A 13,405-nucleotide genomic window follows, 5' to 3' on the forward strand; every position below is an offset into this window, starting at 1 on the left:
CATGCTAATTAGATGCTAATGCTTACTTTGCTAACTTATCTGTAATGTTGTCCTATCTAACTACTGTCCACGCTAATCAATCATGCTAATTAGATGCTAATGCTAAGATTGCTAACTTATCCGTAACTCCCTATCTAACTACTGTCGACGCTAATCAATCATGCTAATTGGATGCTAATGCTAACATTGCTAACTTATCTGTAATGTTGTCCTTTCTAACTACTGTAGACGCTAATCAATCGTGCTAATTAGATGCTAATGCTAACATTGCTAACTCATCTATAATGTTGTCCTATATAACTACTGCAGATGCTAATCAAACATGCTAATTAGATGCTAATGCTAACATTGCTAACTCATCTATAATGTTGTCCTATCTAACTACTGCAGATGCTAATCAATCATGCTAATTAGATGCTAATGCTAACATTGCTACCTAGTTCATAATGTTGTTCTATCTAACTACTGTAGACGCTGATCAACCATGCTAATTAGATGCTAATGCTAACATTGCTAACTTATTTGTAACTCCCTATCTAACTACTGTCGACTCTAATCAATCATGCTAATTAGATGCTTATGCTAACATTGCTAACTTATTTGTAACTCCTTATCTAACTACTGTCGACTCTAATCAATCATGCTAATTAGATGCTAATGCTTACATTGCTAACTTAGCTGTAATGTTGTCCTATCTAACTACTGTAGACGCTGATCAACCATGCTAATTAGATGCTAATGCTAACATTGCTAACTTATTTGTAACTCCCTATCTAACTACTGTCGTCTCTAATCAATCATGCTAATTAGATGCTTATGCTAACATTGCTAACTTATTTGTAACTCCTTATCTAACTACTGTCGACTCTAATCAATCATGCTAATTAGATGCTAATGCTTACATTGCTAACTTATCTGTAATGTTGTCCTATCTAACTACTGTCGACGCTAATCAATCATGCTAATTAGATGCTAATGCTTACATTGCTAACTTATCTGTAATGTTGTCCTATCTAACTACTGTCGACGCTAATCAATCATGCTAATTAGATGCTAATGCTAACATTGCTAACTTATCTGTAATGTTGTCCTGTCTAACTACTGTCGACGTTAATCAATCGTGCTAATTCGATGCTAATGCTTACATTGCTAACTTATCCATAATGTTGTCATATCTAACTACTGTAGACTGTAATCAATCATGCTAGTTAGATGCTAATGCTAACATTGCTAACTTATCCATAATGTTGTCATATCTAACTACTGTAGACTCTAATCAATCATGCTAATTAGCTGCTAATGCTAACATTGCTAACTTATCCGTAATGTTGTCATGTCTATTTACTGTCGATGCTAATAAATCATGCTAATTAGATGCTAACATTGCTAACTTACCCGTAACTCCCTATCTAACTACTGTCGACGTTAATCAATCGTGCTAATTAGATGCTAATGCTAACATTGCTAACTTATCTGTAATGTTGTCCTTTCTAACTACTGTAGACGGTCATCAATCGTGCTAATTAGATGCTAATGCTAACATTGCTAACTTATTTGTAACTCCCTATCTAACTACTGTAGACTATAATCAATCATGCTAATTAGATGCTAATGCTAACATTGCTAACTTATCCGTAATGTTGTCATGTCTATTTACTGTCAACGCTAATCAACCATGCTAATTAGATGCTAATACTAACATTGCTAAATTATCCATAATGTTGTCATATCCAACTACTGTAGACTCTAATCAATCATGCTAATTAGCTGCTAATGCTAACATTGCTAACTTATCCATAATGTTGTCATATCTAACTACTGTCGACGCTAATCAATCATGCTAATTAGATGCTAATGCTAACATTGCTAACTTATCTGTAATGTTGTCCTATCTAACTACTGCAGATGCTAATCAATCATGCTAATTAGATGCTAATGCTAACATTGCTAACTTATCTGTAATGTTGTCCTGTCTAACTACTGTCGACGTTAATCAATCGTGCTAATTCGATGCTAATGCTTACATTGCTAACTTATCCATAATGTTGTCATATCTAACTACTGTAGACTCTAATCAATCATGCTAATTAGCTGCTAATGCTAACATTGCTAACTTATCCGTAATGTTGTCATGTCTATTTACTGTCGATGCTAATAAATCATGCTAATTAGATGCTAATGCTAACATTGCTAACTTATTTGTAACTCCCTATCTAACTACTGTAGACTATAATCAATCATGCTAATTAGATGCTAATGCTAACATTGCTAACTTATCCGTAATGTTGTCATGTCTATTTACTGTCAACGCTAATCAACCATGCTAATTAGATGCTAATACTAACATTGCTAAATTATCCATAATGTTGTCATATCTAACTACTGTAGACTCTAATCAATCATGCTAATTAGCTGCTAATGCTAACATTGCTAACTTATCCATAACGTTGTCATATCTAACTACTGTAGACTGTAATCAATCATGCTAATTAGATGCTAATGCTAACATTGCTAACTTATCCGTAATGTTGTCATGTCTATTTACTGTCGACGCTAATCAACCATGCTAATTAGATGCTAATGCTAACATTGCTAACTGATCCATAATGTTGTCATATCTAACTACTGTAGACTCTAATTAATCATGCTAATTAGATGCTAATGCTAACATTGCTAACTTATCCATAATGTTGTCCTATCTAACTACTGTAGACTCTAATCAATCATGCTAATTAGATGCTAATGCTAACATTGCTAACTTATCCATAACGTTGTCATATCTAACTACTGTAGACTGTAATCAATCATGCTAATTAGATGCTAATGCTAACATTGCTAACTTATCCATAATGTTGTCATATCTAACTACTGTAGACGCTAATCAATCATGCTAATTAGATGCTAATGCTAACAATGCTAACTTATCCATAATGTTGTCATATCTAACTACTGTAGACTCTAATCAATCATGCTAATTAGATGCTAATGCTAACATTGCTAACTTATCCGTAATGTTGTCATGTCTATTTACTGTTAACGCTAATTAGATGCTAACATTGCTAACTTATTCGTAGCCCCCTATCTAACTACCGTAGACTCTACTCAGTCGTGCTAACTCGATGCTAACGCTAACCACGGTTGCAGTGATCCTGAAGGTGGTGGCCACGCTGCTGAAGAACTCCTCGCCCAGTGCGGAGCTGATGGAAGTGAGGAGACTCTTCCTCTCCGACATGATCAAGCTCTTCAGCAACAGCCGGGAGAACCGGCGGTGAGCGTGTGCGCCTGGGTTCCGGTGCCGGTGCCGGAGCGCACGCGCGCCTGGGTGCCGGTGCCGGTGCCGGAGCGGCTGTGTGTAATGTTTTGCTGTGTGGCAGGTGTCTGCTGCAGTGCTCGGTGTGGCAGGACTGGATGTTCTCGCTGGGCTACATCAACCCCAAGAACCCCGAGGAGCAGAAGATCACGGAGATGGTCTACAACATCTTCCGGATCCTGCTCTACCACGCCATCAAGTACGAGTGGGGGGGCTGGCGGGTCTGGGTGGACACGCTGTCCATCGCGCACTCCAAGGTAAGAGCGCCGCCCCTTCTTATCGCCTAACATAACGTGACCCGGCCCCGGCCTCCGTGTGCCAGGTGACGTACGAGGCCCACAAGGAGTACCTGGCCAAGATGTACGAGGAGTACCAGCGGCAGGAAGAGGAGAACATGAAGAAGGGCAAGAAGGGCTCCGTGTCCACCATCTCCGGCCTGTCCGCCTCCCCCGCCCCCGTCGTCAACGGCAACCTGGAGATGGACGACATATCGCAGACGCAGACGCCCGAGAGCGAGGCGGAGTACGGCGAGGGCGCCGCCGGCGACTCGCGGAACCTCCTGGCGGAGGGCGCCGTCAAGCGGCCCGACGCCCTGACGCCGGCGGAGCCCGGCGGCCCCGGCGTGCGGGTGGAGGTCCACGACCTGCTGGTGGACATCAAGGCCGAGAAGGTGGAGGCCACCGAGGTCAAGCTGGACGACCTGGACTTGTCCCCCGAGGGCCTGGGCGGGGCCGGCGGAGGGGGCGGCATGGAGAACGGGCCCCTGGTGGAGGTGGACTCGCTCCTGGACAGCGCCTACTGCGCCGTGGTCCAGAACCTCAACGGCGGCCTGGTGCCCAAGGAGGACGCGGCGGGGCCGGGGGCCGGGCTGGGGTCGGGCTTGGGGCTGGCGGACGAGGGCAACATGGGGCCCCTCATCACGCTGGCCGACGAGAAGGACAGCGTCCCCAGCAACAACGGCTTCCTCTTCAGCAAGGTAGGACCGTGTCACGTGGCTAACGTCCCTCCACCATGGCGGCAAATAAACTATCCGTAATGTTGTCCTACAGTATCTATCTACTGTATATGATAATCAATAATGTTTATATTGCTAACTAAAAAATAGCTGTTATCCATCCATCCATTTTCTACCGCTTTTTACCAAATAATATATGATGCTATACATCGGTATCGATATAAATTTTAGGCCGTATCGCCCATCCCTACCTTCAAAACAAAAGTCCACTTTCCTCACATTTGTCTAAATAGCTGTTATATTGTACTGATATTTACAGAATAATGTACGGTAAAATATATATTGATATAGATTTTAGGCCGTATCGCCCATCCCTACCTTCAAAATAAAAGGCCACTTTCCTCATATTTGTCTAAATAGCTGTTACATTGTATTGATATTTACCAGATAATATAAGGTGACATATATCGTTATCGAAATAGATTGTAGGCCGTATCGCTCATCCTTACCTTCAAAATAAAAGGCCACTTTCCTCATATTTGTCTAAATAGCTGTTATATTGTATTGATATTTACCAAATAATATATGGTGATAAATATTGATATAGATATTAGTCCGTATCGCCCATCCCTACCTTCAAAATAAAAGAACCCTTTCTTCATATTTGTCTCAATAGCTGTCATCCATCCATCCATTTTCTACCGCTTGTCCGTATTTACCAAATAATATATGATGATTTATATCGGTATCGATATAGATTGTAGGCTGTATCGCCCATCCCTACCCTGAAAATAAAAGTCCACTTTCCTCATATTTGTCTAAATAGCTGTTATATTGTACTGATATTTACAGAATAATGTACGGTGATGTATATATCGATATAGATTTTAGGCCGTATCGCCCATCCCTACCTTCAAAACAAAAGTCCACTCTCCTCATATTTGTCTAAATAGCTGTTATATTGTACTGATATTTACAGAATAATGTACGGTAAAATATATATTGATATAGATTTGAGCCCGTATCGCCCATCCCTACCTTCAAAATAAAAGGCCACTTTCCTCATATTTGTCTAAATAGCTGTTATATTGTATTGATATTTACCAAATAATATAAGGTGATAAATATTCAAGTTAAAGTACCAAAAATTGTCACACACACACTAGGTGTATCGTTATCGATATAGATTTTAGGCCGTATCGCCCATCCCTACCTTCAAAATAAAAGGACACTTTCCTAATATGGGTCTAAATAGCTGTTACATTGTATTGATATTTACCAAATAATATAAGGTGATACATATTGTTATCTATATAGATTTTAGGCCGTATCGCCCATCCCTACCTTCAAAATAAAAGTCCACTTTCCTCATATTTGTCTAAATAGCTGTTATATTGTACTGATATTTACCAAATAATGTACGGTGATATATGTATCGATATAGATTTTAGGCTGTATCGCCCATGCCTACCTTCAAAATAAAAGGCCACTTTCCTCATATTTGTCTAAATAGCTGTTATATTTTATTGATATTTACCAAATAATATAAGGTGATATATATTGTGGGCCGTACTGCCTATCCCTACCTTCAAAATAAAAGTCCACTTTCCTCATATTTGTCTAAATAGCTGTTATATTGTATTGCTATTTACCAAATAATATATGGTGATATATATTAAAGTTAAAGTACCAATGATTGTCACACACACACTAGGTGTATCGTTATCGATATAGATTGTCGGCCGTATCGCTCATCCCTACCTTGAAAATAAAAGTCCACTTTTCTCATATTAGTTTAAATAGCTGTTATGTTGTATTGATATTTACCGAATAATGTACGGTGATATATATATATATATATATACACACTGTATATCGATGTAGATTTTAGGCCGTATCGCCCATCCCTACCTTCAAAATAAAAGTCCACTTTCCTCATATTTGTCGAAATAGCTGTTATATTGTACTGATATTTACCGAATAATGTACGGTGATATATATATATATATATACACACTGTATATCGATGTAGATTTTAGGCCGTATCGCCCATACCTACCTTCAAAATAAAAGGCCACTTTTCTCATATTTGTCCAAATAGCTGTTACATTGTATTGATATTTACCAAATAATATAAGGTGACATATATTGTTATCGATATAGATTGTAGGCCATATGGCCCATCCCTACCTTCAAAATAAAAGTCCACTTTCCTCATATTTGTCGAAATAGCTGTTATATTGTATTGATATTTACCGAATAATGTACGGTGATATATATATATATACACTGTATATCGATGTAGATTTTAGGCCGTATCGCCCATCCCTACCTTCAAAATAAAAGGCCACTTTCCTCATATTTGTCTAAATAGCTGTTATATTGTACTGATATTTACCAAATAATATATGGTGATAAATATTGATATAGATATTAGTCCAGATCGCCCATCCCTACCTTCAAAATAAAAGGACCCTTTCTTCATATTCGTCTAAATAGCTGTTATATTGTATTGATATTTACCAAATAATATATGGTGGTATATATTATCGATATAGATTTTAGGCCGTATCGCCCATCCCTACCTTCAAAATAAAAGGCCACTTTCCTAATATTTGTCTAAATAGCTATTATATTGTATTGATATTTACCAAATAATATAAGGTGAAAAATATTAAAGTTAAAGTACCAAAAATTGTCACACACACACTAGGTGCATCGTTATCGATATAGATTTTAGGCCGTATCGCCCATCCCTACCTTCAAAATAAAAGGCCACTTTCCTCATATTTGTCTAAATAGCTGTTATATTGTATTGATATTTACCAAATAATATATGGTGATAAATGTTGATATAGATATTAGTCCGTATCGCCCATCCCTACCTTTAAAATAAAAGAACCCTTTCTTCATATTTGTCTCAATAGCTGTCATCCATCCATCCATTTTCTACCGCTTGTCCGTATTTACCAAAAAATATATGATGATTTATGTCGGTATCGATATAGATTGTAGGCTGTATCGCCCATCCCTACCCTGAAAATAAAAGTCCACTTTCCTCATATTTGTCTAAATAGCTGTTATATTGTACTGATATTTACCAAATAATGTACGGTGATATATGTATCGATATAGATTTTAGGCCGTATCGCCCATGCCTACCTTCAAAATAAAAGGCCACTTTCCTCATATTTGTCTAAATAGCTGTTATATTTTATTGATATTTACCAAATAATATAAGGTGATATATATTGTGGGCCGTACTGCCTATCCCTACCTTCAAAATAAAAGTCCACTTTCCTCATATTTGTCTAAATAGCTGTTATATTGTATTGATATTTACCAAATAATATATGGTGATATATATTAAAGTTAAAGTACCAATGATTGTCACACACACACTAGGTGTATCGTTATCGATATAGATTGTCGGCCGTATCGCTCATCCCTACCTTGAAAATAAAAGTCCACTTTTCTCATATTAGTTTAAATAGCTGTTATGTTGTATTGATATTTACAGAATAATGTACAGTGATATATATATGTTTCGATATAGATTTTAGGCCGTATCGCCCATCCCTACCTTCAAAATAAAAGGCCACTTTCCTCATATTTGTCTAAATAGCTGTTATATTGTACTGATATTTACCAAATAATATATGGTGATAAATATTGATATAGATATTAGTCCAGATCGCCCATCCCTACCTTCAAAATAAAAGGACCCTTTCTTCATATTCGTCTAAATAGCTGTTATATTGTATTGATATTTACCAAATAATATATGGTGATAAATATTGATATAGATATTAGTCCAGATCGCCCATCCCTCCCTTCAAAATAAAAGGACCCTTTCTTCATATTCGTCTAAATAGCTGTTATATTGTACTGATATTTACCAAATAATATAAGGTGAAATATATCGGTATTGATATAAATTTTAGGCCGTATCGCCCATCCCTACCTTCAAAATAAAAGTCCACTTTCCTCATATTTGTCTAAATAGCTGTTATATTGTACTGATATTTACAGAATAATGTACGGTAAAATATATATTGATATAGATTTTAGGCCGTATCGCCCATCCCTACCTTCAAAATAAAAGGCCACTTTCCTCATATTTGTCTAAATAGCTGTTACATTGTATTGATATTTACCAAATAATATAAGGTGATACATATCGTTGTCGATATAGATTGTAGGCCGTATTGCCCATCCCTACCTTCAAAATAAAAGGCCACTTTCCTCATATTTGTCTAAATAGCTGTTATATTGTATTGATATTTACCAAATAATATATGGTGATAAATATTGATATAGATATTAGTCCGTATCGCCCATTCCTACCTTCAAAATAAAAGAACCCTTTCTTCATATTTGTCTAAATAGCTGTCATCCATCCATCCATTTTCTACCGCTTGTCCGTATTTACCAAAAAATATATGATGATTTATATCGGTATCGATATAGATTGTAGGCTGTATCGCCCATCCCTACCCTGAAAATAAAAGTCCACTTTCCTCATATTTGTCTAAATAGCTGTTATATTGTACTGATATTTACAGAATAATGTACGGTGATATATATATCGATATAGATTTTAGGCCGTATTGACCATCCCTACCTTCAAAATAAAAGTCCACTTTCCTCATATTTGTCTAAATAGCTGTTATATTGTATTGATATTTACCAAATAATGTACGGTGATATATGTATCGATATAGATTTTAGGCCGTATCGCCCATGCCCACCTTCAAAATAAAAGGCCACTTTCCTCATATTTGTCTAAATAGCTGTTACATTGTATTGATATTTACCAAATAATATAAGGTGATATATATTAAAGTTAAAGTACCAATGATTGTCACACACACACACTAGGTGTATCGTTATCGATATAGATTGTAGGCCGTATCGCTCATCCCTACCTTGAAAATAAAAGTCCACTTTTCTCATATTAGTTTAAATAGCTGTTATATTGTATTGATATTTACCGAATAATGTACGGTGTGATATATATATATATATATATATATATATATATATGTGTGTATCGATATAGATTTTAGGCAGTATCGCCCATCCCTACCTTCAAAATAAAAGGCCACTTTCCTAATTTTTGTCAAAATAGCTGTTATATTGTATTGATATTTACCAAATAATATAAGGTGATATATATCGTTATCGATATAGATTGTAGGCCGTACCGCCCATCCCGACCTTCAAAATAAAAGTCCACTTTCCTCATATTTGTCTAAATAGCTGTTATATTGTATTGATATTTACCAAATATTATATGGTGATATATATCGTTATCAATATAGATTTAAGGCTGTATCACCCATCCCGACCTTCAAAATAAAAGTCCACTTTCCTCATATTTGTCTAAATAGCTGTTATATTGTATTGTTTTTTACCGAATAATGTACGGTGATATTAGTATACACACTGTATATCGATGTAGATTTTAGGCCGTATCGCCCATCCCTACCTTCAAAATAAAAGGCCACTTTCCTCATATTTGTCTAAATAGCTGTTATATTGTACTGATATTTACCAAATAATATATGGTGATAAATATTGATATAGATATTAGTCCAGATCGCCCATCCCTACCTTCAAAATAAAAGGACCCGTTCTTCATATTCGTCTAAATAGCTGTTATATTGTACTGATATTTACCAAATAATATAAGGTGAAATATATCGGTATCGATATAAATTTTAGGCCGTATCGCCCATCCCTACCTTCAAAATAAAAGTCCACTTTCCTCATATTTGTCTAAATAGCTGTTATATTGTATTGATATTTTCCAAATAATATATGGTGGTATATATTGTTATCGATATAGATTTAAGGGCGTATCGCCCATCTCGACCTTCAAAATAAAAGGCCACTTTCCTCATATTTGTCTAAATAGCTGTTATATTGTATTGATATTTACCAAATAATGTACGGTGATATATATATATATATATATATATATATATGTGTGTATCGATATAGATTTTAGGCCGTATCGCCCATCCCTACCTTCCAAATAAAAGGCCACTTTTCTCATATTTGTCCAAATAGCTGTTACATTGTATTGATATTTACCAAATAATATAAGGTGATACATATCGTTATCGATATAGATTGTTGGCCATATGGCCCATCCCTACCTTCAAAATAAAAGTCCACTTTCCTCATATTTGTCGAAATAGCTGTTATATTGTATTGATATTTACCGAATAATGTACGGTGATTATATACATACACTGTATATCGATGTAGATTTTAGGCCGTATCGCCCATCCCTACCTTCCAAATAAAAGTCCACTTTCCTCATATTTGTCTAAATAGCTGTTATATTGTATTGATATTTACCAAATAATATAAGGTGAAATATATCGGTATCGATATAAATTTTAGGCCGTATCGCCCATCCCTACCTTCAAAACAAAAGTCCACTTTCCTCACATTTGTCTAAATAGCTGTTATATTGTACTGATATTTACAGAACAATGTACGGTAAAATATATATTGATATAGATTTTAGGCCGTATCGCCCATCCCTACCTTCAAAATAAAAGGCCACTTTCCTCATATTTGTCTAATTGAATTGATATTCACCAAATAATATAAGGGGATATATATTAAAGTTAAAGTACCAATGATTGTCACACACACACTAGGTGTATCGTTATCAATATAGATTGTAGGCCGTATCGCTCATCCCTACCTTGAAAATAAAAGTCCACTTTTCTCATATTAGTTTAAATAGCTGTTATATTGTATTGATATTTACAGAATAATGTACGGTGATATATATATACACTGTATATCGATGTAGATTTTAGGCCGTATCGCCCATCCCCTACCTTCAAAATAAAAGGCCACTTTCCTCATATTTGTCTAAATAGCTGTTATATTGTACTGATATTTACCAAATAATATATGGTGATAAATATTGATATAGATATTAGTCCAGATCGCCCATCCCTACCTTCAAAATAAAAGGACCCTTTCTTCATATTCGTCTAAATAGCTGTTATATTGTACTGATATTTACCAAATAATATAAGGTGAAATATATCGGTATCGATATAAATTTTAGGCCGTATCGCCCATCCCTACCTTCAAAATAAAAGTCCACTTTCCTCATATTTGTCTAAATAGCTGTTATATTGTACTGATATTTACCAAATAATGTACGGTGATATATGTATCGATATAGATTTTAGGCCGTATCGCCCATGCCTACCTTCAAAATAAAAGGCCACTTTCCTCATATTTGTCTAAATAGCTGTTATATTGTATTGATATTTACCAAATAATATATGGTGGTATATATCGTTATCGATATAGATTTAAGGGCGTATCGCCCATCTCGATCTTCAAAATAAAAGGCCACTTTCCTCATATTTGTCTAAATAGCTGTTATATTGTATTGATATTTACCAAATAATGTACGGTGATATATATATATATATATATTTTAGGCCGTATCGCCCATCCCTACCTTCAAAATAAAAGGCCACTTTCCTCATATTTGTTTAAATAGCTGTTATATTGTATTGATATTTACAGAATAATATAAGATGATATATATCGTTATCGATATAGATTGTAGGCCGTACCGCCCATCCCGACCTTCAAAATAAAAGTCCACTTTCCTCATATTTGTCGAAATAGCTGTTGTATTGTATTGATATTTACCAAATAATATAAGGTGATATATATCTTTATCGATATAGATTGTAGGTTGTATGGCCCAACCCTACCTTCAAAATAAAAGTTTCTATGGCCACAAAAGTGCGAGTGAGAAAAGATGCTGATGCAAACGTTTTGAACAACAACTGCTGTCATGACCCAGACTAATATTTTGAAAAGGTTGACGAGAAGCTGCTTCCTGCCCTGGCTGCCAGCGACGCCCTGGTGCTGCCGAGTCCGGACCAGCCCGCCCCTCCCGGCGCCAGCGACGACCTCAGCCTGCTGGCGCACATGACCAGCTGCGGCTCCGACTTGACCCGGGTCCACGGCGCCGGGGAGCTCCCCGAGGACGGACCCTTCAAGATCCAGAGCCCGCTGGCGGACATCAGCTCCATCGCAGAGAGCCGGGCCCAGAACCGAGGAGCCTCTCAGCAGACGGACTTCCCCGAGGGGCAGGCGGCGTCCGGCGCCGAGGTGGACGGCGCAGGCTCCAAGGCGGGCGGAGACGCGGCCAGCGTGACCTCGGACACGGAGAGGTCGGACGACGGCAAGGAGAAAGACGCCAAGAAGATCCAGACCACCGCCACCACGCAGGTGAGCCCTTAGTTCTTGGGAGCCACGTTCGGGTCCGGATGATTCCAGACTTGCTGCTTGCTCCGCAGGCTCTGCACGGCCGCAGCGCCGCCCAGCTGGAGCGAGACCTGCGCGTGGATCTGGGTTTCCGAGGCATGCCCATGACGGAGGAGCAGCGCAGGCAGTTCAGCCCGGGCCCCCGGACCACCATGTTCCGGATCCCCGAGTTCAAGTGGTCCCCCATGCACCAGAGACTGCTCACAGACCTCCTGTTTGCCCTGGAGACTGACGTGCACGTGTGGCGCAGGTATTCTCCCGTCCTCCCACTTCTTCACTTCATACACCATAGCCGCTAGTGTGCTAATCGCTAGCTGGTAACTAGTGTGCTAATCGCTAGCTGACAACTACGACGTTAATCGCTAGCTGACAACTAGTGTGCTAATCGCTAGCTGACAACTAGTGTGCTAGTCGCTAGCTGACAACTATGGCGTTAATCACTAGCTGACAACTAGTGTGCTAGTCGCTAGCTGACAACTAGTGTGCTAGTCGCTAGCTGACAACTAGTGTGCTAGTCGCTAGCTGACAACTACGGCGTTAATCACTAGCTGACAACTAGTGTGCTAGTCACTAGCTGACAACTAGTGTGCTAGTCGCTAGCTGACAACTAGTGGGCTAATCGTTAGCTGACGACTACAGCATTAATCACTAGCTGACAACTAGTGTGCTACTCGCTAGCTGACAACTAGTGTGCTAGTCGCTAGCTGACAACTAGTGTGCTAGTCGCTAGCTGACAACTAGTGTGCTAGTCGCTAGCTGACAACTAGTGTGTTAGTCGCTAGCTGACAACTAGTGTGTTAGTCGCTAGCTGACAA

At 38.0% G+C, this 13,405-nt stretch overlaps 1 protein-coding gene across 30 annotated transcripts in view; it reads left to right on the top strand.

Moving 5' to 3' along the window:
• Window positions 1–13,405, top strand: part of nbeaa (neurobeachin a) — a 268,148-nt gene that overhangs the window by 157,135 nt on the left and 97,608 nt on the right. For all 30 annotated transcript variants that reach the window (XM_061931155.2, XM_061931156.2, XM_061931157.2 and 27 more), the window contains exons 20-24: window positions 3,145–3,268; window positions 3,375–3,567; window positions 3,633–4,286; window positions 12,141–12,554; window positions 12,623–12,840. In XM_061931155.2, the coding sequence (XP_061787139.2) occupies window positions 3,145–3,268; window positions 3,375–3,567; window positions 3,633–4,286; window positions 12,141–12,554; window positions 12,623–12,840 (1,603 nt within the window). The remainder of the gene's footprint in view (window positions 1–3,144; window positions 3,269–3,374; window positions 3,568–3,632; window positions 4,287–12,140; window positions 12,555–12,622; window positions 12,841–13,405) is intronic.

The sequence above is a fragment of the Nerophis lumbriciformis genome, linkage group LG37 (genome assembly GCF_033978685.3).
Source record: "Nerophis lumbriciformis linkage group LG37, RoL_Nlum_v2.1, whole genome shotgun sequence".
Lineage (NCBI taxonomy): Eukaryota > Metazoa > Chordata > Actinopteri > Syngnathiformes > Syngnathidae > Nerophis > Nerophis lumbriciformis.